Raw genomic sequence first — 27,465 nt, 5'->3', positions numbered from 1 at the left:
TCAATCTGCTAGCAGACGAACTCAGCAGAGACTTCCCCCTGCCCGTAGAGTACGAATGGCGGTTACAAGAAGACATCGTCTTCGACGTCTTCACACAGTGGGGTTTCCCAGAAATAGACCTGTTCGCAACTCTGAAAACTCTCGATGCCAAGATTACGCCTCCAGGTACTCCCAGAACCAGTCCAAGGGGAACGGTCTATCGATTCCATGGTCAGGGAAATTTGTTTACGCTTTTCCCCCGACTCCCCTTCTCAACAAGATAGTGCACAAGATGCACCAGGAACAAGTTACCATGATACTGGTGGCCCCTATGTGGGCCCGACAGCCATGGTTCGCTCACTTGTTGGAGATGTCTCTATCTCCTCCAGTGAAACTGCCCTGCCCGTACAACATGCTGTCACAAGACAGGGGCAGGACACTGCACCCATGCCCTCAGACCATGAACTTAGCAGCCTGGCTCCTGAGGTCATAGAATTTGGACATTTACAACTTCCACAGAGGTGCATGGACATCCTCAGAGAGGCCAGAAAGCCTAACACTCGTCACTGCTATTCTAGCAAATGGGAAAGATTTGTCATCTGGTGTAGAGGGAAGAGTATCAACCCTGTTGACTGCTCTCCCACACAAATTATTCTGTACCTGACCCATTTACTGGACTCTGGTCTAGTATTCAATTCTATTAAAGTACACCTGGCAGCGCTTTCTGCTTACACCACTTCACAACTCAAAGTATCGTGGTGGAAGATCCCAGTAATCAAAGCCTTCATGGAAGGGGTAAAGAGAATACACCCTCCAATAGCAAACCCAGCTCCCGGCTGGGATCTAAATGTGGTACTCACCAGGCTCATGGGGTCACCCTTTGAACCCATGCACAAGGCAACTCTTAAAGATCTCACTCTTAAGACTTCTTTCCTAATAGCTATTACCTCCATTAGGAGAGTAAGTGAACTACAGGCCCTTTCGGTTTTAGACCCCTTTGTAACAGTTCACAAGGATAAAGTAGTTATACGCACACCCAAGGTTGGCACCGAAATTCATCTCCAAATTCCATGTCAACCAGTCTATAGAACTACCAACGTTCTTTCAAAATCCTTCAAATCTAGGAGAAAAAAGCCTGCACACACTTGAAGTGCGCAGAGCTGTCATGTTTTACATGGAAAGAACTAGTCCACTGAGAAAGACTAATCAGTTCTTTGTCTCGGTGGCAGCAGGAAGAGAAGGAGATGCAGTTTCAAAATCCACTATATCTAGATGGATTGTACAATGCATCACTCTCTGTTACACTCTTGCTAAGAGAGAACTACCCTTCAAGCCAAGAGCACACTCTACTCGAGGCACTGGGGCATCCATAGCATTCATTGCAAATGTTCCCCTTGAGTCCATCTGCAAAGCGGCAACCTGGAGTTCTGTACACACCTTTACAAAACACTACTGTCTAGATGCCCACTCTAGATCTGATTCCCAGGTGGGACAAGCAGTATTAAGACATCTTTTCTCTACTGTTCCTTCTCACAACCCACCTCCAACTCCGGGTACTGCTCGCTAGTCTATGCACAGCATGGGATTCTAAGCAGATGAACAAACATCAGAAGACAATGCATTACTTACCGTAAAAGCATTTCTGATGGTTGTATCTGCTTAGATTCACATGCGCCCACCCTTCCTCCCCGCTCGGATGGAAGGAACATAGACATCCTTTTCTATATCTCTCTTTTCTGTACTCACTCACGTCTAGAAGGCTCCCTCAGGGCAGAAAAATACAAACAGAGGGACCTCGACGCGTGAGGGATTATGGGTACAACGCACGTCACTATAGGGATAGTGTTACAGACACGCCTTGTCGACGTCCCCTTTTCGACTACGAAAAACAAAATGCAATACTCCGCAGTGACCACTGGATGTCGGACCTATGCACAGCATGTGAATCTAAGCAGATACAACCATCAGAAATTCTTTTACGGTAAGTAATGCATTGTCATATTCTTTTTAATACAAAGCTTTGGTCAGTGTTTCCTTGTGCCATAGTATTGTAGTCCTATTGTGTAAACCCTGAATACTGCTCATCTCCCGCTTGAGATGGGGTCTGACTGCTTATCCACAGCTACCTACTAAATCTTTGTGGTACAGACTGATACCAAAGGGGATTTATTGCTCATACCTTTAGTCTTAATCTTCTGTAGTGCTCCCTAAGAGAACTGCACAGGATTCTGCCTAACACCTTAAAACAGTCAGTACTGGGAGTCTTTGTTTCCCTAAGTCTTTTCCTCATGTTGCAACTTTTGCAACATGTAGCAAGTGTACAATGTATCTGATCATATTGCACACTTGGGTCTCTGTTAGGCAGAATCCTGTTTAGTGCCCTTAGGAACCACTACACACAATTAAGACTACAGGTTGCAATACAAGTTTTACCTTTGGTACAAGCCTGTACTACTATGTTAAAGTGGTAGCAGTAGCGGAGCAGCCAGACTTATCAAGAGTATATGAACAGTAGCAGAGATTACACAAAGGGACCACAATTACTGAGACTCAAGCAAACACTGACTCAAGGTTTCAGGTAAAAAAATAGAAGTACATTTATTTTAAACCATTTGTTATAAACACAACACTTCTATTAATTCAAAAACCACATGTAAAATACACTATCACTAACCAATTCACTTTGTACAGTATACTTCAAGGTAAGTACCCTGTGTTTTAGCGGACCGGTGTTGCGATACAAAAGACGTTACCGGGAATACACTTGCGTCACTTTTTGACAGTAATGACAGTTCGGTCTTACTAAAGAAACACGTATCCGCGGCAAGAAATGTTACCGGGGCGAAAACACACTTAGCACCTGAGATACCCAGAGAGAGTTGGGGGAAAGAAATCATAGGCAATACTTTTGTCAAGGCAGACAGAACCAGAGAATACTCTTAGATAGAAATTCAAAAGTCAATCGGCCGGAGCCAGTGTCGAGTGGAACCGGGTTCCTGTTGTCGAGGATCACACAGTCGGATAGTTCACAATTCAATGTAGCCAGGACTACTTGGATATTGTCAACAGAGGAAGCAAAAGTTATAAGGAGGGGGTAAGACAAGGGCAAGCCTGGGAGGCGAAGAAAAGGGATTCACCCTAATTCCTCGAGCAGAACACAGTACCTTATTCAATGACGAAGCTGGTGCCACGACAGTTGTTCCTGGTAGTTTTCCTGCAGACCCTCGGTTCCCGGAGCTTCGATCCGAAGAAGGACGTCTGGAGGGGTCTGCACCACACAGGGATGAAGCCGGAAGCAGAGACGGTGAATAAAAGGTGCGCCCCTTAAAAACAGGAGATGCTCTTCAGTTGGCTATCCGGACCACTACAGCAGTGTGCAGCGATTTCGACCACAAAGAGGGTCCTCTGGCTGTAGAAGATGAGCTGGTTATCCCCACCGAGCTCAAGGGAAGAGGACTCCGGACTAGATCTTCTCTGGCCGTTCGAAGGGTAGATAGCTCAGGGCTTCACCGGGATGGGATAGTTGCAGCAGTCAACTTCTTCTACGTTTCTCTTCGGTTCCTTGTAGTTCCAGTGGCGACTGATTTCTAGCCCAAGAGACCTGCCTTTTATTCGAAAATCCCCCATTCACACAGCCTGGCTGTCAATCACGCAGCAGGGGAGTTGTCTGGCCCGAACAACCACCTCAGCCAATCATGGCAAAGTGCGACTTGGGTTTCCTAGGATACTCTGTGCAGGGGTTGACTACAACCCTCCCTCACATTCAGCCCACCTAGACACCTTGGTGCCTAGAGGAGGGCTTCTAGGCAGAAGCCCGCCAAAAGACAGTGAACAAAGAAGGCAAACCTGGTCTGCCACGCAAAGTAAAACACAAGATTGACTTTAACAAAAAGAAATGGCGAATAAACCCGACCGAAGCCAAAAAAAAAAGTATTTGGTCAAGAGGGTTTAAGTTCAAGGCTAATATAATAGCCTAAAACAATACCACATTTATATAGTATAATCGCGGTAGAAAAGTTAGGGTAGATACCACTGCCACCAGCCAAGTCTAAATGTTAAGAGCGAAACAATGCTCTAGGAGGTACAGATAAAAAGGGCTAAGGATTAACCCTTTCCAGTACTCCATGTAAGATGGGGTGTACTGGATCTGTGGTTAAATGACTAAGTAAAGTTAATGGCAACTTTACCCTTTTCTGGGGGACAGTAGTCAGCCTCAGAAATGGAGTCGGTGGGAAGTCTAAAAGACAACCCTGTGTCACTGCACTGAAGGTGCTGTGTAACACACAAAAGAAGGGGGCTACTGAAGTGGTGTACTCCAGAGTCCACAATCACAATAACGGATGGAATATACATGGGAAAACACAAGTAACAGTGGGAAAAAAAGGGTACACTCTTACCAAGTGGAAAAATTAACTCCAGAAATCCAGCAAAGCTGCTAAGGGACTCGCTAGGTAAGGGAAATTAGCCATTAAATGAAAATTCTCCCTAACAGTCTCTAGTAATTTCCTCACTGGACTTTTTAGGAACTGTGCAGATGTGTCATGGACAGGACTGGTGGCAGCTATCTTTACGCATTATTTTTAACCCTTTCCTGCCATGTTAACCGCGTTGGGCACGAATAGGTGGCCTGGCTCCAAAATGACCATGCCACAAGGTTCTTTGTCCTGTCCTTTGGCCATCTTGCCCCTTCACCTTCCCCAGGTCAAGTCGACCCGGCCCAGTCCTTATTTGGTCATGCACTTTCCAGCGAATCCCAATGCTTTCGCAGGCTTCTGCATGCCTTGTGTGTGTGTGTGTGCCTCCAGGATGTGGGCTGGAATGTCTGATTCTAATACACATCCTGGGTGCCAGAGAGTCTGGAGTGCCATGAATGCCTTGGACCACCGTGGTCCGTGATTGGTACACATGTGAAGTGTGTGTTTGTGAGCAGATCTCCCATTGGGTCCTCTCCGTTTTGACGCAAAGGAAACTTTGGATAAGAGGAGGCTGAAAACACCACTAGCACGTCGATCTCCTGAGTTCTCACTGAACAAAGGATAGGCTCCAAGTATCCTGAAACTATGAAGCTGAGTTGAGGAACTGCTGGTGACCGCCAGAAGGTTTGGCACCCTGAGCCCGTGGGACCCTTCTGCATCTGGTCATCCTAGAAGGTCTGCGAAGACGCTTTGACCCATTTGAATAGTGGGACCAACTATTCTCGGCACCTTCATCAAACCCTGCAAGTAAGCTTTCTCGGAAGTGTCCCTCTGCCAACCAATGGACTGACCAGCTTACCCAGTGCTTTGCTCTGTCATCGCTGCCATTTCGAGGAGGCCCTCGAAACTTGGTATACTGCTTGCTCTGTGTCCGCGGCACCCTCACACCGAATTTCATTCAGTTGGCGTTCCCAGGTCTGAAGTGAGACGAGTGCGCCAGGACCGGAGAAAGCGCGTTTACTGTGTTGCCCTTGAGCTACAACGTCCTGTGCAAGTTCACTGCATGTGTGACCCTCTTGCCCCTGAAGCCTGCTGCAGTGAAACTGGGTCGATTCATCCACCTGGAGCGGAGAAATCGCTGCTGTATCTCAGGAACTGAAAGGTGCCAAGACGTCCTTTTTGACGCATTCGAACCGGCCAGCAAAGTGGACTGAACTGGCGAAGTTTGGGTCTGCCTGCGTCGGGGACCAGTGAGAACTCCTTACCCCAACTGGTGGCCCCTAGCGCAAGAGCCCATTTTTAAGCTCAAGTGGCCCCTCGGGGCCCCTCCCCTTTCCACAGCTATTGCAAAATGGCGCCTCTATCCCGCACTCTCGAACTGCTTCTGCCTTCAAGTGGAGGCCCTTCTTGAATATTGGGAACTTGTTCTGCATCGCCTCATCCGCATTCCTGAGCTGCTAGAGACCCTTGAAGAGACCCTATCCCTGCCATTGGCACAAGCGCGTGCATGTACCTTTGAGCACAAGGCTCCTCTCTTCGTAGGGCTTGGACTGCCTCTTATTTAGGTGGATTAGTGATGTTAAACTGGGCCTAAAGACTATCTGCACTGCCCGTTTCCTTCCCCTCTAGGTTGTATTTCGTGCAGTCACCCCTTTAGACCCCCATGGTCTTGTATATATATTATAGTGAGTGTGATGTATTGATTTACTGAGTGATACTGTGATTCTTTTGCTATGGTCTGTCACAAAGGCATTGTAATAAATGTGTCTATATTTTTGATTTCTCCAGCATGGGGTCTGGCATGGATTCACATGCTCATGAATATTCCCCGTCGTCAGGCCGGGAATCCTCGGTATAGAAAAAAATCAGTATCAGTTTCGTTTGTCTTTCTTAGTAGTAACCAATCACTGGTCTCTGGGTCATACTGCCCCCTGCCAATGACTGTCCTCTCCCTAAGCCCCGCCCCTGGCAGCCACCCTCAGATTTTTACCGCACGTTCGAGTGTTGGGAGTCCTCGTGCAGTAGCTCTCGAGCTTTTGCTGCGTTTTCGCGCTTTTTCAGGAGATGTTTCTCATTTTTCGGTTAAATAGAGCCTCAAGCTCCACCTTTTCTACATCCAATCCACAGGGATCCGTTTCGGAGTTTCTACGCCCCTCAAGGGTGAAGATTTCGTCGAGTTACGCTTTTGGAGGATTCCAGAAGTTCCGAGGCCTACCCCGGACATGGCCCAGGAGAAAGGAAGCTCGACGCCCGGGAAGCTGTTCAGGACCTGCCCTGGATGCCAGCTTCAGAACGTTTTCAAGGAGGACGAGCATTCGTTATGCCTCTACTGTCTCCATGAGCACAAGACGCACAAGGAGAAGGACTGCGCGTTTTGTGGGAACATGTCGGAGCGGACCATGAAGGATCGCCACCTCCGTCTCGCCAACTGGCTGGAAGATAAGAGCCCGCCAGGCGAGAAGAAGAAAATGCAGTCCGAGTGGTCTTCTAAGTCCTGTGAGTGTGCCCCGGCGACGGGGGCCCAACAAAAGGCTAAGCACCGCGAAGGCCCAACGGTCGGGCTCCTTGGCTGCCAGGCAGGGCGCATCCTCCCCAGCGCCATCAACAACAAGCCTACGCTCTGGCCCGGGTAAGAGGAAGTCCGAGAACCCGCCGAAGCTTCTGGAGAGGCCCCGGTCGATCTCGAAGATTCCGGCAGAGGGGGGAGTGAGGCTCGGACCCCACTACCCCCCCAAGGTGAAGGCCCCAGGCGCCCAGAAGGTGGCGATGGCCTTAATTCACCCTGCTAAGACCTCGATTGAGGATGTCGCCGCAACCCTGGCTCAGCCTGTGGAGGCTACACCAGTGGAGGCGCCCTCAGGACCCAGAGTCTCCCTGCCACCGCGGAGGGAGTCGTCTTTCAGGCCCATTAAGAAGACCCCCACGAAGTATCGTTGGAAAAGGTGGAAGAGGGGCTGGTGGCAATCGTGGATACGGACATGACCTCTGAAGAAGAGCTCATCGAAGTCGTGGAAGAGGCCCAGCCCATCGGGAGGGATCCCGACGAGGGCGACGACGAGAGCGACAGGGCTGCCGACAAGGCTCCTCAAGAGCCCTCGCGCCTGTCGTTTCCGGCGCCGCAGGACACTTCGGCGGCCATTTTGTCAGCGATTCAGTCCTTATGTTCGGAGATAAGGACAAGGTTACCCCTCCCCCCGACGGAGGTACCGGAGCCAGGACCTTCGGAGAGTCCACCGCATAAGAGGACGACGCATCCTACGCCACCTCTCCCACCTCTGCGGCCTTCTCTGCCTTCCCCCCGGTCTACTACCCACGGGCATGATACAGGCATGGACAAGGCTACGACGGGTACAGATGACGACAGAGGCGATGACGGGACGTGTCCCCCGTCGCCCCCTGGTCGGGCGTCCCCGCCCGACGAGATTGCATCCTTCCATGCCATGATTTCCAGGGCATCCAAGCTCTTCCAGCTCTGCCCCGAAGAAAAGAAGGAAGGGTTCCTTTACCAACGGTGCGAGGCTAAAAGGAAGACGGTCCTCGCCGTACCGCTTCTCGATGACATCTGGGATGAGGGGCTTGCCCTCCTCAAGAACCCTGCCACGGCGCCTGCATAGAGGGACCGGTACGAGAAGAAGTACCGGGTCCCCGACGTTGCCCCTTTGTGCCTTAGGGCGCAACTTACCGCGGATTCGGTCGTTGCGGCGGCCAAGAAGAAAGCGGGAGGGCATCAGCCTCGACTTCAACCTCCCCGCCGGACGGCGAGGGTAGGAAGCTGGATGCGATGGGACGACGGGTCAGTTGTGGTTCAAGATCGCCCCTCTGTTGGACTTCCTTCCGGACGCCAAGAGGGTTGAGGCCCTGGAAATCTTACAGGAGGGTGAGATTGCTTCGGACCACGCCATTAAAGTGGCTACGGACATCGCCGACACCGGTTTCCGTCAGTTGGGCAACAGCGTTTGCCTGAGACGACGAGGATGGCTCAAGGCGACGGATTTCCGCCAGGACGTACAGACCAAGGTTTTGGACATGCCCTTCGATGGGAACAACCTGTTTGGCAAGGCGGTTGATGAGTCCCTTCAGGCGATCAAGACGGACACGGAGACGGCCCGTGCACTGGGTGTGCTCCAACAGCGTCGGCCGTCCTTTCGGAGCTCCGGAGGCGGACAGGGTGCCTCCAAGGGAGCCGGCAGTAGCTCCTCTACGTACCATCAAGCGGCAAGATCTTCATCGTAGGAGGCCTACAGGGGGACGCGGCAAGTCAGGTGGATCCCGCCATCGTCGCCAAGGTGGTCAAGGAGGCAAGGCGGCCTCCAAGCAAGATTGAACCGACCGTCAGGTCGGGCCCCCGCCGAAGCACCATGGTGGGAGGCCGGGTGACGAGGTTCGTTGGCGTGTGGGAGTCCATCTCCACTGACGGTTGGGTGCTGGACGCCCTGTCCCTGGGGCACACCCTCGAGTTCCAGAAGAAGTGCCCCCGCATTCCTCCCGTGGGCAGGAAGGAAAATCACGTCCCTCAACTGCTGTTGGAAGTAAGGGCGATGCTCAGAAAAGGTGCCATCGAGCTCGTTCCAAAGAGGCTTCGGGGCTCCGGAGTTTACTCAAGGTACTTCCTCGTAAAGAAGACGGGAGGATGGCGTCCCATCCTGGACCTGCGACGACTGAACAAGTACATCAAGGCCCAGAAGTTCCGGATGGTCACCCTCCAGCACGTGCTGGGACAGCTGGAGGAGGGCGATTTCCTGTCGTCGTTGGACTTGGAGGACGCGTACTTCCACATCCCTATTCTAAAGAGACACCGAAAGTTCATCAGGTTCGTGGTCCAAGGGCGGCACTACCAGTTCAAGGCCCTCCCGTTCGGATTAATATCAGCGCCCAGGGTGTTCACCAAGTGCCTAGCACCGGTGGCGGCGCAGCTGCGCCTACAGGGGATCCACGTTTACCCCTACCTGGATGACTGGCTCATACGGGCAAGGACAATGGAGCTCGCCGTAGAACATACTGCGAAGACCGTCCAGCTGCTCACGGACCTGGGATTCTCCAACTTTCCAAAATCCCACCTGGTCCCGTCGCAAGTCGCCCTGTTTCTAGGAGCACAGCTCGACACAGTGGCGCGACTGGCCTCACCGTCGGAGGAAAGGATCAGGACCATCCTGGGAAAGGTGCAACGTCTGCTGGCCATGGACGTGGCCAGAGTGAGGTCTATCAAGTTCCTCCTCGGAATGATGTCCTCCTGCATTTATCTGCATTTATCTGGTGCGCCACTGCAGACTTCGGATGCGGCCCTTGCAAGAATTCCTCGACACCCACTGGATCCAATCGACTGGCAGCTTCGAGGACAGGATCCCGCTCGACGAAGCGTTCGGTCAGGCGATACGATGGTGGGGTACCCGCTCTCATCTGACGGCGGGAACAGGTTTCCTAGCCCCGGCCCACCAGGTGACGGTGACGATGGATGCCTCCCTGGAAGGTTGGGGAGCGCACACCGGGGATCTCCACGCGAGAGGCCTTTGGCTCCCGGAGGAGAAGACACTCCACATCAACATCTTGGAGCTCTGTGCAGTGTTCCGGGCCCTCAGGTCTTTCCTCCCGTCCCTCAAGGGCAAGGTGGTGAGGATCTTCACCGACAACACCACCACGATGTTTTACATTCGGAAGCAGGGCGGAACCAGATCCCCTGCCCTATCCAAGGAAGCCCAGGATCTGTGGCATTGGGCCGTCGCCCAAGGGATGTTTCTGGTACCCTTTCATCTGGCAGGGATAAAAAACACCATCGCCGACTCACTCAGCAGAGAGCTGTGCTCGTGCCACGAGTGGGAACTGCGCCAGGATCAAGTGGATCGACTCTTCCGCCGATGGGGCGAACCCCAGATCGATCTCTTCGCGACGGCGGCGAACTCCAAGTGCCGGAGGTTCGCCAGCAGGTTTTCCCAGCCGAGGAGCATGGGCGATGCTTTCTCGTTCCCCTGGGACGGCCTATTCCTTTATGCGTTGCCTTTGCTACTCCGGCTCGTCAACCAGCTCAAGAGGTCCCGGTGCAGGATGATCCTCGTTGCACCGGCGTAGCCGAGACAGATCTGGTTCCCGGACCTTCTGGACTTGTCAGCGTCCACACCAGTCAAGCTGCCGATGGACGCGGATCTTCTCTCCAGAGAAGGAGGCGCCATTCTTCATCACGAACCAGGGTCGCTGAACTTGCAGGCCTGGCTCCTGCAGCACGAGTTTGGAGGATACGACATCCCGGCCGACTGCAGAAAGGTTCTTGCAAAGGCCAGGGTATCCTCAACTCTGAAGTGCTACGGACATAAATGGAAGAGGTTCTCTGTCTGGTGCCGTGCACAGAAGATTAACCCTCTGTGGATTACGGCCCCTCAAGTATTGCCGTACCTAATGTCCTTGGCCAAGTCAGGCCTATCTCACGCTTCCATCAAGGTGCATCTGGCTGCCGTCTCACGTTACACCAGAACTACAGGACGGGCGTCCTTGTGGTCTCATCGGGTGGTGAAGGAATTTATGAAAGGACTGTTCCGATCGTTCCCGTCGGTGAAGGCCCCTGCCCCGGCGTGGGAGCTCAAGGTGGTGCTGACTAGGCTTATGGGGGCCCCATTCGAGCCTATGCATTCAGTGCCGTTGAAGTTTCTGTCGTGGAAGACAGCATTCCTTGTGGCCATCACCTCTGCACGATGAGTGGGAGAGATCCAGGCCCTATCTTGCAAGCCTCCATACTTGACTTTTCACGACAGGAGGGTGGTGCTGAGGACGCACCCCTCCTTCATGCCCAAGGTGCCGTCGGTCTTCCACCTCAACGAGCCCTTGGTGTTGCCAGTTTTCTTCCCGTCGCCTTTGTCGCCGGCTGAGAGGACTCTGCACTCGCTAGATGTAGCTAGAGCGCTGAAGTTCTACGTGGACCGCACAAAGAGTTTTTGGAAGACATCACAGCTGTTTGTGAACTTTGGACCTGTGAATCAAGGGAAGGCTCTCTCGAAGACTTCCATTTCCAGATGGCTCTCCGGCTGCATCATGCACTGTCACCGGTTGGCAAACCGACCGTTGCCAGGCCGTCCGAAAGCCCATTCGACCAGAGCGATCGCTGCTACTACGGCGTTCCTGTCTGGTGTGCCCCTGCTCGACATCTGCAGGGTTACTACGTGGAGGTCGACGCACACCTTCACGAGATTCTACTGCGTCGACCGGGATTCCAGGGAGGAGTCCAGAGTCGGCCAGGCAGTGCTGCGCAACCTGTTCGCCTAAGATGAGCCTGGTGAGGAGGTAAGAGTTGCTTAATGTTGAGTTGTTGTATTGCTTGATATTGAGCCTTTTGCCACCTCCCGTGGTTGTGCATGTGTATACTGCTATGTATTCTTATATTCATGAGCATGTGAATCCATGCCAGACCCCATGCTGGAGAAGGAACAAGTTACTTACCTGTAACTGTTGTTCTCCAGCATGGGTCTGGCATGGATTCACATGCGAACCCTCCTGCCTACCCCTCTGCGGCTCTTCACTTGGTCCTAGTGCCACTTTACGTGCTACCAAATCAGAAGATGGCTGCCAGAGGAGGGGCTTAAGTAGAGGGGCAGTCATTGGCTGCGGGCAGTATGACCCAGAGACAGTTAGGAGAAACACAGTTCAGAAATGAAACTGATTTTTTCTTTACCGAGGATTCCCAGCCTGACGGGGAATATTCATGAGCATGTGAATCCATGTCAGACCCATGCTGGAGAACAGTAGTTACAGGTAAGTAACTTGTTCCTTAGTCACCGTAGTGACTACTGTACTCTTAGTTCTTAGTCGGCTTTCCTCCATACGTCCCACCATCCTCCCCCCTAATAAAACTGGTGTTATTAGGCAATGTTAATCTTTTGTCGATGCGTCTATGGGGGCTGAGGTGTGGCGCATGCTCCCAGGGCTGCACCCCTGCGTGCCTCTACATTTAAGGGAGGTTTTTTTCTGGTGAGCAAGGTTCTGTCTCCCGTCCCTTGGAAGGGACGCCCATGCAGTATGGAGCAAAGGGGACTAAGGACTAAGAGTAGGTTAATCACTACGGTGAGTAACTAATAATTTCCTAGTTTCCATCACGTCCGTGCCAACGGTAGGTGAAATCCAAACATTTTCCTGCAAGGCACCATACCTGGATTTCCGCAAGTCCAAGGTGGTTTTTACGCACTAACCCATCCTTTATGCTCATGGCTCCTTCAACATTCCATCTCTATGAACTAGTGATGATAATGGTCTACTTCGGATCCCTGGTTTCTTCTGCATAACAATCTTTACATTCCTTGAACATCGTACGTGCTTTAAGGTACGACGTCGCTCGCACTAAATCATTATGAAAGACTTCTCAGCTCTTCGTGTTATTAGGGCACCCTGGTATAGGCAAGGCACTCCAAGTCTTCGAGTTCCAGGTGGATTTCATCTTGCATCTCTTTCTGTAATCAGCAGGCTGACACACCAGGGCTCATTCAACCAGAGTGGTGGCTGTCACGACTGCGTTCCTAGCGGGTTTCCCCTGCTACACATCTGCCGGGCAGCGACCTGGCGGTCTGTGCACACTTTTACAAGATTTTACCGCGTTGCCAGTGATTCTGCATCAGTCTACGTAACCTGTTTGCATAAGGTCAGTATCTGTAGCAATGTTCTCCAGCATGGGGTCTGGCATGGATTCACATGCTCATGAATATTCCCCATCAGGCTTGGAGTCCTCGGTGAAAGAAAAAAGCTGTTTCGCTTTAGCCTGAAAACGGCATTTTACTCTCTAACCAATCACTGTCTTTTTGGGTCATTCTGCCATCATCCAAAGACAGTTGTCTCCCCTAGCTCTACCCCCGGTTGCCATCTTCAGGTTTTTACAGGAAGTTTTTGTCTTGGGATTCCTCATCTGCTGTTCTGGTGATTTTTGCCTTAGTTTTTTTGATCAAAATTGATATGTTGCTCCTATACACGAGGCCCACGGCTGCCGTGGTTGCAAATGGCGTCACCTCAGCTGCTTTCGAGCTACAATCAGGCACACGTCTTGGGTGTCCGTTATCGCCTTTACGCCCTCTCCATGGAGCCAATTGCGATCAAGCGCCGGGCGGACAGGGGCTGGGCAGGCATATGCAGGCCGTCGAAGAACACTGTCTTCCTCTACGCGGAGAACATACTTCTATAAATTAGCAATGGCCACATGCCCTCCCACACAGTCGCACACTCCTCATGAAAATTGGCCCAATGGCGGGATACAAAATTAATCTCAGCAAATCAGAAGTTATGCCACTGCGCCCAGACATACCTTGGTACCCCGGGGGGGGGGGTGGCCCCCCTTCTCACTACAAACACGGCACAACCACTACCTCGGTATTCACATAAGCGCCTCACTGGGCGACCTAGGGGACCTAAACTACCCTCAAAATTTCAGGCATATGTCAAGACCTGAAAAGATGGGACACCCTGAACCTCTCTCTAACTGGGCGAATTAACACTCTAAAAATGAACTCCTTCCCCAAGCTCACGTATGTCGCTATGATGATCCCAGTCAGATCAACTACCACTTCCCTAAAGGAATTGGATAAAGCAATATCTAAATTCATCTGGAAGGGGAAGAAGGCGAGAATCTGTCTCCCGGCCGTACAAGCCACTAAACCGAATGGGGGCCCTGCAGCCCCATCCCTAAAAGCGTATTACCAAGCGGCACAAGTGTGCTGGGTGAAACGGTGGCTGGACACATCAGACTACTCCACCTGGTTGGGCAATGGAGATTGAGATGATGAAACCCCTGAACCCAATCGAAATGATGGCCATACCCCCAAAGAAGCTCCCGCCCGGTATACTGAAGCACCCGGTTCTGGGGCCCACACTTATCCAATGGCATAAACTCAGGCTAGCTCAGGGGATCCAAACTAAACGCGCTCCGCCATGGTCCAGCGTCCGGGCATACTACACTGGGGACATAAAGGGAGAATATACCCTAGACAAGACCACGACTGGGCTAACGTAAGGATAATGGACATACAGGAGGGGGCGACACTGCAGACATTCCAAGATGCCCGCGTGGAACTGGGTCTGGGGTGGAGTCATTGGCTCTCATACAACACTATCTGCACCACGATCAGATGCCACACCGCTCGGACCCCCCACCTCACCCCCTCACCCCACCCGCCCAGCAGTGCTTACTCCCTGTGAGGCCTAGATGGAACAACACCTTGACGCTTTCCCACATCTCCGCACATTCTATCAAATGGCAATCCCAGACAACCGGGGGCGGAACCATACACTCGCATGCAGCTCGGCCACAGACTTGGGGGCCCCCAAATAGAGACAACCGACATCCTAGAGTACTTCGCCGCCATACCCTCAATATCCACCAACCTCAGAAATAGAGAGATCCAATTTAAAATAATACAGCGGACATACTTGACCCCTACTACTCTCTATCGGATGGGGATATCCTAAACTAATGAATGCTGGAGAGAATGCAGCACCCTGGGCACGATGGGGCACATTCTCTTGCATTGCCCAAAGATCTCCCAGTATTGGAGTGAGGTGCACAAACAGATGAGCGGAATAGATGGAGCCAATGTCGCATTCACACCCGAGATAATGCTCCTGGGGTGGGAAACAGACTTGACATGAGGTGGGGCTCACACGCAAACTAATGAGCATTCTACTCTTTACAGCTAGAAAACTCCTCCTCATACTTTGGAAAGCCAAAGATCCCCCTACGACTGCGGAATGAAAGTCACTCCTGTCGAACACCTGCAAGATGGAATGCGCGGCTATCGCACGCTCACAGTCCCAGAATCCTTTAAGAACATCAAGAGCACAAGTATTCAGTGATCTGATAGACAAATATACGTAGGGGGGCAGGTCATGGGCCCAATGGAACGGATCTATGATACACCATGTAGCTAAACACACAACCTTAAACATGACACAGGTCAAAAAGGCCTTGACACACAGCATGCCACACAATTTCAGGAGTGCTGGACAAATGGAACCTGAAGGGAGCAGCTCATAGTTTAAGGTGGGGGGGGAAACGTTACGGGATATGTTACTGTTACTAGTTATTCGGGCCTAGATAGAATGCCAGAGGAGGGGAGGAAGCAAAGCCGCAAATTGAGCGCAGATTCCAACGCCTTCTTGCGCCTCCTCTGCCGCAATGTAAATAATTCAACATGAATAGAATATCTGGACTTATACCTAATTTCTACCGCGCTGGACCTCATGAAGTTTGTACCTAAATATGAAATGCCAATAAATATATTGTTAAAAGAAAATTGATATGTTGCTCTGATTCTTTCCATAGTCATCGGACGATTGACTACCGGCGGCAGGGACTTGTTGCTGGCAGAGATCTACTGTCTTCTGCAGATTTCTTCGAAATTTCGGAAGGCTCCGGCTTGGGGCTACTTCACACTCCCGGCAGACTACAAGGAGGTGCTTGGCAAGGCTAGGGCGTCTACTTTGAAGTGCTACGGACACAAATGTAAGCGCTTTGTGACTTGGTGCAGTTTGCAGAAAATCAATCCCCCGAGGGTCACGGCCCCACAAGTACTTAAATATTTACTGTCATTGGCTAAATCGGGACTGGCTCACGCCTCCAAGGTACATCTGGTGGCTATCTCCCACTACACCAGATCTCTGGGATGGTCTTCACTGTGGCCGCACCATCTAGTGAAGGAGTTCATCAAGGGACTGTTCCGCTCGTTCCCGCTGGTGAAAGCTCCGGGCCCGGCGTGGGAACTCAATGTGGTGCTGACTAGGCTCATGGGGGCTCCATTCGAACCTATTCACTCTACTCCGGTTTCTGTCTTGGAAGACCGCATTCCTCGTTGCTATCACCTCTGCAAGACGAGTAGGTGAGATCCAGGCCCTGTCGTGCAGGCTGCTTTACTTGACTTTTTACAAGGCGAGGGTGGTGCTGTGGACGCACCCCTTTCATTCTGTCGGAATTTCATCTCAACACCCCTCAGTGATACCTGTGTTTTTTCCGACACCTTCGTCGCCGGCTGAAAGGACTTTGCACTCTCTGTATGTGGCTAGAGTGCTGAAATTTTATGTGGGTGGCCCGCACAAAGAGTTTCCGGAAAACTTCTCATCTTTTTGTGAACTTTGGTCCTGTGAACCATAGGAAGGTAAAGGCTTCCTTTTCCAGGTGGCTCTCCGGCTTCATCACTCACTGTCACCAGTTGGCAAACTGACTGCTGCCTGGCCGTCTGAGAGCACATTCTCCCAGAGCGATCACTGCTACAGTGGCGTTCCTGGTGTCGCTGGACATCTGCAGGGCTGCTACTTTGAGGCTGACGCACACCTTCGCGAAATTCTACTGTGTCGACAGGGATTCCAGGGAATCGTCCAGAGTCGGCCAAGCAGTGCTGCGCAACCTATTCGCTTGAAGGTGAGCCTGGTGAGGTGGTAAGATTGCTTCTGTTGAGCCTTCCCACCTCCTGTGGTTGTGCTTGTATGTACTGCTATGTAGTCTTTATTCATGAGCATGTGAATCCATGCCACACCCCATGCTACAGAAGGAACACGTTACTTACCTGTAACTGTCGTTCTCCAGCATGGGTCTGGCATGGATTCACATACAAACCCTCCCGCTTGCTCCTCTCTTGGTCCTACAACCACTGTAAGTGCTAACACATCTGAAGATGGTGCCAGAGGAGGGACCTAGGTAGAGGGCAGACATTGGCTGGAGGCAGTATGGCCCAGAGCTCAGTGATTGGTTTATGGGAGAAAGACAGTTTAGAAACGAAACGGAAACCGTTTTTTCTTTTACTGAGGATTCCCAGCCTGACGACTGGGACTATTCATGAACATGTGAATCTATGCCAGACCCATGCTAGAGAAAAACAGTTACAGGTAAATTACTTGTTCCTAAACAGTTTTCTTAGATTGAAAGCCAAACTGTGGGTATCTACTTCTGTTTTTGTCTATCTTTTGAAATTATTTTAAAGATGTTCAGTCAAATATAAAATGTCCTTATTGAGGTAATGCACCTTTTCTCCTAATGTGTTATAAAAACATGACCTTGCAATTCAGTTTTTAGTAATCAAATCTGTTAAGGTAGTGTTACATTTTAATTAACCTAACACACATAATATAGTGATGTGATAAATATGAACTTCAATATTCATTAAGCATTTCTGAAAACTAATCCTTTTGTCCCATACATGGTTGAAGGTATATTTAACATGTTTGCTTTGACCCTACAAAAACTTAAATCACAAACAGTGTATTGTCTGGTTAAAATGTTGAAACCTCTATTTTAAATCTCTGGTTGTAACCTGCAGCCCCTCAGATGTTTTGGCCTACAACTCCCTATCAGTCAGTGAGCCTAATCACTGGTAAAAGATTATGGAAGTCGTAAGCCAAAATATGTAGAGGGGACGGAGGTTGCCTTCTACTGCTGTAAATGCAAACTGAATTATTCTAAATCTTGGGCAATTCCACCAAACTAATTCTTAAAACCATGTTGACTTTGTTTAGGTTACACTTGATGAAGATGACCCACGACTTCATTTAAGGAACACGTCAAAACAAAGCACTGATGATGTGATTGTAATGGCCACTTTAAGATTATTGAGGTTGTTGGTAAAACATGCTGGGGAACTGAGGCAATATCTGGAACAGGGACTGGAAACTACACCTACTGCTCCTTGGAGAGGTATAATGATTACAAATAAACAAGATTTCATAATGCAAATATATTTTGATCGTTGTTTCTTGTAAGGGTGCTCCTCAGAGAAGGTAATGTCTTCCAAACACGTTTATTATTTGGTAACTCTGTAAAATACCACTTCACCCCCCCGCCCCTCCCCACCTGCCAACCAGCAAATGCGTAACTGAATCTCCGCCAAATAGGCACGAGAGGTGCACAAATGCTCTGGCGTCCAGAGATGCAATGAGTTGTACATGAATCACAAGGAAGCAAATGAGGGTCACATTTTCCTGGAGTTAGTACAGTCAAGTAGCCTTAAACATAGACAAATACACCTCTAGTGTCCATTGAATCTATGAAGCTTCAACGAGATGTGTTCACTGGAAAGTCTCCTGGCCATAAAGTGTGTAGGATTCATCTCCACTTTTTAATGTGATAATTGCTTCTTGATGAAGGCCTCCTTAAAGTCTATAGGGACACATTGTGGATGAGTGTACTCCTGCTGCGGGCCGAAACAGTGTCAACCTTTGTTAATAATCATGTTTGGTTGTTCATCCATATGGGACATTTATGTTTATTTTGAAGCATATGCACTTTCCTGGCTACTAGCACTGATGCACTTTATTTCACTTTTAAACAGTTTTTTATAATTGTATTTGTTTTTATGAGCATTTGAAAGAATTAAAAGATTGTCTATTTTTAGCAATTTGTTTTTGTGATATTATGTGAACTGCTGTTTTATAACCTTATTTATTTGGGTGTTCAAGATGTGATGGATGGGATGCTCAATGATACCAGATAGGGCTGGGATGACCTGCTCCTTTTCTGTTTGAATTTGGCCAAAAACCTTATGAGCAAGTGTTAGGGAGAATTCTCATTCTATGGCTAATTTCCCCTTACCTAGTGAGTCCCTCAGCAGCTTTGTTGGATTTCTGGAGTTTATTTTTTCCACTTGGTAAGAGTGTGAGCTTTCCCCCCACTCGTACCTATGTTTTACCATGTATATTTCATCTGTTTTTGTGATTGTGGACTCTGGAGCACACAACTTCAGTAGCCCCACTCTTTTGAGTGTTACACAGCACCTTCAGTGTAGTGACACAGGGTTGTCTTTTAGACTTCCCACCAACTTCATTTCGGGGGCTGACTACTGTCCCCCAGAAAAGGATAAAGTTGCCATTAACTTTACATTGTCATTTAACCACAGATCTAGTACACCCCATCTTACATGGAGTATTGGAAAGGGTTCATCCTTAGCCCTTTTGATCTGTACCTCCTGGAGCATTGTTTTGCTCTTAACATTTACACTTGGCTGGTGGCAGTGGTATCTACCCTACCTTTTCTACCGCGATTATACTTTATAAACGTGGTATTGTTTTAGGCTATTATATTAGCCTTTAACATAAACACGCTTGACCAAATACTCTTTCTTTTGGCTCCGGTCGGGTTTATTCACCATTTCTTTTTGTTAAAGTCCTTGTGTTTTACTTTGCGCTGCAAACCAGGTTTGCCTTCTTTGTTCACTGTCTTTTGGCGGGCTTCTGCCAAGAAGCCCTCCTCTGGGCGCCTGGGTGTCTAGGTCGGCTGAATGTGAGGGAGGGGTGTAGTCACCCCATGCACAGGTTATCCTAGGAAACCCAAGTCGCACTTTGCCTTGATTGGCTGAGGTGGTTTTTCGGGCCGGACAACCCCCCTGCTGCGTGATTGACAGCCAGGCTGTGTGAATGGGGAATTTTCGCATAAAAGGCAGGACTCTTGGGCTGGAAGTCAGTCGCCACTGGAATTACAAGGAACCGAAGAGAAGCAGAGGAGACGGCTGCTGCAACTACCCCGTCCCGGTGAAGCCCTGCTGCAGTCCTGAGCTGTCTACTCTTCGACGACCAGAGACAATCCAGGCCGGGGTCTTCTTCCCTTGAGCCTGGTGGGGTCAACCAGCTCATCTTCCACAGCCAGAGGATCCTCTTCATGGTCAAAATCGCTGCACACTGCTGCACACTGCTGTAGTGGTCTGTGTAGCCATCTGAAGAGCCTCTCCTGTTTTAAAGGAGCGCATCTTTTATTCACCGTCGCTGCTGCTGGCTTCATCCCTGAGTAGTGCAGGCCCCTCCAGATGTCCTCCTTCTTGACTACACGACTGGAGCTCCAGGAATCGTGGGTCTGCAGGAAACTAACAGGAACAACTGCCGTGGCACCAGCTTCTTCATTGAATAAGGTACTGTGTCCAGCTACGAGGAACTAGGGTGAATCCCTTTTCTCCTCATCCAAGGCTTGCCCTCGTCTTCCCTCCTTCTTATAACTTTTGCTTCCTCTGTTGACAATATCTAAGTACTCCTGGCAACGTTGAATCTTGAACTATGACTGCGAGATCGTCGACAACAGGAACCCGGTTCCACTTGACACTGGCTCCAACCTATTGACTTTTGTTTTCCTGTCATCAAGTGTTCTCTGATTCTGTCTGCCTTGACAAAAGTATTGCCTATGATTTTTGCCCCCAACTCTCTTTGGTTAACTCGGGTGCTAAGTGTGTTTTTGCCCCGGTAACATTTCTTTACGCAGATACACGTATCTTTCGTAAGATCGAACTGTCATTACTGTCAAAAAGTGATTGCATATGTATTCCCGGTAACGTCTTTTGTTTCACAACACTGGTCCGTTAAAACATAGGGTGCTTACCTTGAGTTGTTCAGTGCCAAGAGAATTGGTTGTGTGTAGTGTATTTTCGTGTGGTTTTAATTTAATAGAAGTGAAGTGTTTTACCAACAGATGGTTTAGAAATAAATGTACTTTTACTTTTCAACCAAAAACCTTGAGTCAGTGTTTGCTTGAGTCACAGTAATTGTGGTCCTTTGTGTAATCTCTACTACTGCTCATTTGCTCTTGAGAGAAGTCTGGCTGCTCCGCTACTGCTACCTACTTTAACATAGTAGTACAGGCTTGTACCAAAGGTGAACTTGTATTACCACTTGTGGTCTTAATTTTGTGTAGTGGTCCCTTAGGGCACTGCACAGGATTCTGCCTAACAGCAAGCCCTCTTCAAATCTGTTCCAATTCACCCAAAATAGCAATCTTAACATACCTCCGATACTCCTCCCCCTTTTAACTACACACAAAGCCGTGTGTTGGATAGAAGCAACTATGTACGATACACACTACATACAGAATGCAAAAGTGAAAAACAGCAAGCAGAGAAAGGTTTTTTCATGGTATTTTCAATGTTCTTAAACAGAATCTTGCTATTCTTGGTCTTCTCTGTGTAATCTCTCATTCTTAGAACCCTCACTGGATCAAAATATCGTGGGCAGCCTTTCAACACATGAGTTTTTTCACCTTCAAGATCAACCTTAACAGTCATTTTCCCAGTAATCTTCTGCTTATCCACATTTGTTCCTTGCACTGGCTGCTTTTATAGAACTCTGGCTCTAATCTTCACCTTTTTTACTTGCATGTTTCCTGTTTGCCTTACTTTCCTTTTGTTTTTTAAAAGGAAATTCCTCTGTTACTATGTGGCGAGAAACGCATACCAACCACACCGACATGTGGCCAGTTGATTCTCCTCTCCAGCCATGTTGGCCATTAGAACCAACTCCATTTTATTTGACTTTTCCACTTTGCCATTGGGTTCTGGGAGATAAATGGATGGGTTTGCTCTTGTGGGTTGAGCCACTACTCATCCAAAATGATTGCATCAATTTGCTTGTGTATTGTGTGTAGTTATCGATTTTAGTAAATTTGGGATACCCCCTCTGTCAAATGTAACTTGCCGAAACTTTACCACAACCTCTTTTTCCTAGAAAACGTAGCACTCTGGCAATTTGGAATGCACGTTCACGTATGCCCCAAACTCACATGATCTAATACATTCACATTTGAATCCTCCCATGGGAGAACGTCAGAAAGACAAATTGACGAACTACAAGCACTTTCTGCAGAGGCACCTTTCACAGTCTTCTAAACAGACCATACCATACTTGGGCCGCACCCGCAGTTCTTTCCCAAGATGGTATCCGAAATGACAACTATACATTTCAGAACGTATAGCCCGACCATGCTTTTTTCGGCAAGCATTCCTCAAGCACTGAGCGCGCTCTACATTCCTTAGACTTTTCACAGGTTTTGAAATTCTACCTGTAATGCACCAGTGGTCTTCGTACCTCCTCCAGACTCTTTGTTGCCTTCTCGGTGCGTTCCAAGGGACAAAGCATTTCTAAGCAAGGCCTTGCACGCTGTGTGGCAAACTGCATCACTCACTGCCACCAATTCAAGGGCAACCCTCTCCCATGTCTGGCTACATCACACTCCACCCGAGGAAAGGTGACTACAGCGACCTTTCAAGCAGGAGTGGCGATAAAGGACATTCCAGGGCGGCGCCCTGGAGAATGCTCCACACGTTTGCCAAACACTACTGCCTGGCGGTGGATGCCAAGAAGGAGTCGGCGGTCGGACAAGCGGACCTGCGTCATCCATTTACGTAAGGTAGAAGCAGCCATTGTTTGTACCTCCTTCGCATTGGTCTTCAAGCATTCATTGGGTATAAGTATACTTGATGGTACGGTGGTTAACCTATGGGTGTTCCAGTGGCATGCTTCATCGGTTTGGTATTCTATTCAAGCAGTGAATCTCTGAAGGATCCAATGCAAGTCTTTTACTTACCTGTAACTGTATTTCTCCAGCATTGCAATATTTCATAGATTCACAGGCACCCACCTCCGTGGGGAGGCTGCTCCAAAGCCAGTCATATATGCTGTCACTACGTCTCAGTCTGAAGATGGCTGCCTGGGGTGCAGCTTAATCCCTGCCACCTCTTTCACAAAGGACCAAAATGAAGTGGAGGGACTTCATATGTGAGTGCCTCATCAGCCATAATAGGCAATCTGTATTGTTTTTTCTTATGTGAATACCCAGTTTGACAGGGAATATTAAAGCATGTGAATCTATAAAAGATACCAATTCTGGAGAAATACAGTTACAGGTAAGTAACAGACTTTTCTTTGGTCTCCAAACAATGTATACATCGTTCTGAAGATGGAGGATGCCGATATCACGCAGAGGCCAAATGCAGCCTTTTGAAAACTTTGCTATTGCCCAATGTATTCAGCATCTTATTAACGTTGGGTCAAGGAGGCCTTTTAACAAATACATTTTTATTTCTCCAGCATGGGGTCTGGCATGGATTCACATGCTCATGAATATTGCCCGTCGTCAGGCTGGCAATCATTGGTAAAGAAAAAATCAGTTTCGTTTCTGAACTGCCTTTCTCCTAACAACCAATCACTGGTCTCTGGGTCATACTGCCCCCAGCCAATGACTGCCATCTACCCAAGCCCCTCCTCTGGCAGCCATCTTCAGATTTTTACTGCACGTTTAAGTGTTGGGAGATCTCCTCGTGTAATAGCTCTTGCACTTATTTTTTCGGTCAATCGAGCCTCAAGCTCAATCGATCCAGTATCCGACTAATGGGGACCCATTTTTCTGAGCTTTCTACACCTCTCAAGGGCCATTTCTCATCCAGTTACCTTCTTGGAGGATTCCAGAAGATTCTTGGAGGCCTACGCCGCGTGGACATGGCTGAAGATGAAGGAGATTCGACACCTCTGTTCAGGATTTGCCCTGGATGCAGCCTACGGAAGATTTTCCTGGACGATGGGCACTCCCTGTGCCTCTACTGCCTCCATACCGACCAGACGCACGTGGAGGAGGCCTGTCTGTTCTGCAAGGATATGGTGCCCCGCACCATGAAGGACCGTCGCAAGCGGGCTTACCAAGTGTCTCCAGTCGGGTGAGTCCCGGTCACCCAGCCGTAAGAAGAAATCAGAGCGGTCTTCTAAGATCTTTGAGGGCGCTCTTGCGACAGGCGCCCAACAGAAGGCAAAGTACAGCGAGTCCGCATGTACCAGGAGTGCCGTTGGGACGGGCTCCTCGGTGGCCAGGGCGGGCACAGCATCTCCAGTGCCTTCGACCACGAGCCAACCGTCCAGCTCGGCGAAGAGAAAGTCGGAGCACCCGGGGCAACTTCTGGAGAAGTCCCAGTCACTCCGACGGACAAGACCAAAGGGGAGCGTAACACTGACCCTCCTCCCGCGGTGAAGGCCTGGAGCGTGACCAAGGTCGTAAAGGCCCAGGTTCACCCGGCGAAAACCTCCATTGAAGTAGTAGTGGTGTCCCTGGCGAAGGCCGCTGATGCGGGTTCACAGGAAACGTCCTCCAGAGCGATAGTTTCCCTGCCGGCTAGGAGGGAATCATCTTTTCTGCCCATAGAGAAGACATCAGTGAAGACTATGCCGGTCATCTCCCTGAAACCTTCTCCCCTGATCGAGAAGCGTTGGGGCACGGTAGTCCTGCAGGGCACGGACATCTCCTGCGAGTAGGAGCTTGCTGTTCTTAAGACCATTTTGGATCAAATGTTTGTCGAGGCTAGGTCCTACGGGAGGGACCCTGACGGGGTAGATGTGGAGAGTGGCAGAGAAACCGAGGAGGAGCAGGGCGTTCAGGATCCGGAGGACACTACTCCGCTGCAGCCACCGCCGCCTCCGGCGGTCATTTCGGTGGACATCCTTCAGGCTCTGCACACCCTGTGCTCCGAGATTCAGACAAGGATGCCTCTGTCACCGGCGGGAGACCCCGCGGCATCTGGGCCGTCAGGAAAACCCCAGCACAAGAAGAGTTCATCCTCCACCTCCTTACCATCCATTGCCTCCTCCCTCTTACCCCCCTCTACCGAGGTACGGGACGGAACCGGATATAGCCTTGACTGGCACGAGTACGGATGCTGGTGGAGTATTTATCCCGTACCCGCTGCCCAGAGCTTCGCCGCCCGACGAGATTGTCTCATTTCATGCCGTGATCTCAAGAGCCTCGGAGTTGTTCGAACTGGCTCACAAGGAAAAGGAGGACTTCCTGTACCACCGCCGGCAGGCTAAGAGGAAGACTGTGCTGTCTATCCTGCTGTTGGACGACATTTGGGATGAGGGACTGTCCCTCATGAAGAACCCGTCCTCGGCCCCGGCAAAGAGGGACCGGTGCGAGAAAAAGTACAGGGTGCCGGTCTCTGCATCTAAGTGCTTGAGATCACAGCCTTCCCTGGATTCAGTGGTCGCGGTGTCGGCTAGGAAAAAGTCTGCTGGTTCGGCTGCGTCAATGTCCTCTGCCCCCCGCCCCCTCAGACTGCGAGGGAAAGAAGCTGGGCGCCATGAGACAAGTCATTTATTTTTTTTATTTATCTCGTCGGCAGCGACGACCATCAAGGCGGCCAACGCCCTTGCCATTGTGGCTTGTTACGACAGGGAGCTCTAGTTCAAGATAGCTCCCCTCCTGGACTTCCTGCCAGATGGCAAGATAGCGGAAGCGCTGGAGATCCTGCAGGAAGGCGAGGTTGTGTTGGACCATGCCATCGCGGTGTCCACGGAAATCGCCGACACAGGGTTCAGCCAGAGGGGCAACAGCGTTTGCCTTCGTAGGCGGGGTTGGTTGGGGGCCACCAACTTCCGCCAGGATGTGCAGTGGAGGGTGTTGGACATGCCCTTCGACTGGGATAGCTTATTTGGCAAGACTGTGGAGGAGTCTCTTCAGGCCATCGCGGATACCGAGACAGCGTGCGCTTTGGGCACGCTTCAGCAGCGACTGCTGTCCTTTCTGACCTCCGGAGGAAAGTCCCAGGGTTTCTCCAAAGGCTTTGGTGGCTTCGCGTCATCTTACCGTCAACCGTCCTGCTCTTCGACACAGGCCGCAGCAATCCCGGAGGGGCCCGCTGTCGTCGCCAAGGTCCCCAAGGCTGCTCCTCCATGGCGAAGCAGTACTGAACCGGCCGGGACATCAGGGCCCCACCCACGCACCCCGGTGGGAGGCCGGCTGGCGAACTTCATCGGCGTGTGGAAGACCATCTCCACCGGCCGTTGGGTGCTTGACGCGCTGGCCCACGGACACATTGGAATTCCAACGAAAGTGTCCGCGTATACCACCCGGGGCCATGCAGGAAAACCACGTACCTCCGCTTTTGCTGGAGGTGCGGGCCATGCTGAAGGGCACGATAGAGCTTGTCCCAAAGAGGCTCCATGGCTCCGGAGTGTACTTTCGGTACTTCCTCGTCAAGAAGACAGGCGTTTGGCGACCCATCCTGGACATCTGCCGCCTGAACACGTACATCAGATCCCAGAAGTTTCAGTTGGTCACCCTTCAGCACGTGCTAGGACAGCTGGAAGAAGGGGATTTCCTGTTGTTGCTGGACTTGGAGGATGCTTACTTTCACATCCCCATCCACAAGGGACACACTGCAAGTTCCTGCGCTTTGTGGTTCAAGGGCAGCACCATCAGTTCAAGGCCCTTCCCTTTGGATTAAAGTCTGTGCCAAGGGTTTTCACCAAGTGCCTGGCGCCAGTGCAGCTGCATCTGCGAGGGATCCACGTTTACCCCTACTTGGACGACTGCCTCATCCGACCGAAATAAAGGGAGATCGCCGTCGCTCACATGGCAGAAACCGTCCAGCTGCTGATCGAGCTGGGGTTCTTGGTGAAATATGCAAAGTCTTGCTTCGTTCCATCACAAGACGCACTGTTTCTGGGGTCTCGAATCAACAGTGTCGTGCCTGGCGTCTCCGTCGGAGGAGCGTGTAGCGGCCGTCCTGGGCAAGGTGCAACGGCTGTTGACCCTGAAGATCGCAAGGGTGAGGTCCATCAAATCTCTTCTCGGCATGGTGTCATCATGCATATACCTCGTTCGACTGTGCAGGCTGCGGATGCGGCCACTGCAAGAGTACCTCGACGCCCGTTGGATCCAGGTATCGGAAAGCTTCGAGGACAAGATCTCTCTATAAGACGTTCCGTCGAGCGATACGGTGGTGTGGTGTCTGCGTGCATCTGTCGGCGGGCACAGACTTCCAGACCCCACTTCATCAGGAGTGTGTCACGACGGACGCCTCCCTGGAAGGATGGGGCGCACACATCCAAGGTCTCCATGCAAGAGGCATGTGGCTGCCGGAGGAGAAGTTGTTGCATATCAACATTCTGGAGCTACGGGGAGTGTTTTGGGCCTTCAGGTCTTTCCTTCCGTCCCTCAATGGGAAGGTGGTACGGGTCTTCATGGACAACACCACCACAATGTTCTACATCAGGAAGCAGGGGGGGCACCAGATCTCCAGCACTCTCCAGAGAGGCCTATGGCACTGGTCCATGGCCCAGGGGATTTTCCCCGTCCCGTTTAATCTGGCTGGAGTGAAGGACATCGCCGACTCCCTCAGCAGGGAGCTGCGCTCGTGCCACGATTGGGAGCTTCGGCAGATCAAGTGGATCTTTGTTTCGACGATGGGGCAATCCCCACATCGATCTGTTTGCGACGGCAACGAACACCAAGTGCCGGAGGTCCGCCAGGAGGTTTCCGCAGCTGGGGAGCAATGGGGATGCGTTCTCTTTCCCCTGGGTCGGCCTGTTTCTCTATGCATTCCCGCCG

The 27,465-nt window shown here is 50.5% G+C and overlaps 1 protein-coding gene across 1 annotated transcript in view; it reads left to right on the top strand.

The window, feature by feature from the left end:
• The window catches only part of SMG1 (SMG1 nonsense mediated mRNA decay associated PI3K related kinase), a 2,768,248-nt gene that overhangs the window by 1,068,426 nt on the left and 1,672,357 nt on the right, over positions 1 to 27,465 (top strand). The window contains exon 35 of the mRNA XM_069647131.1: positions 17,859 to 18,036. Coding sequence (XP_069503232.1) covers positions 17,859 to 18,036 — 178 coding nt within the window. The remainder of the gene's footprint in view (positions 1 to 17,858; positions 18,037 to 27,465) is intronic.

This window comes from Ambystoma mexicanum, chromosome 2q (genome assembly GCF_040938575.1).
Source record: "Ambystoma mexicanum isolate Mex_15411 chromosome 2q, UKY_AmexF1_1, whole genome shotgun sequence".
NCBI lineage: Eukaryota > Metazoa > Chordata > Amphibia > Caudata > Ambystomatidae > Ambystoma > Ambystoma mexicanum.
The sequence above is the reverse complement of the archived record's forward strand: the minus strand, read 5'-3'. Positions and strand labels throughout refer to the sequence as shown.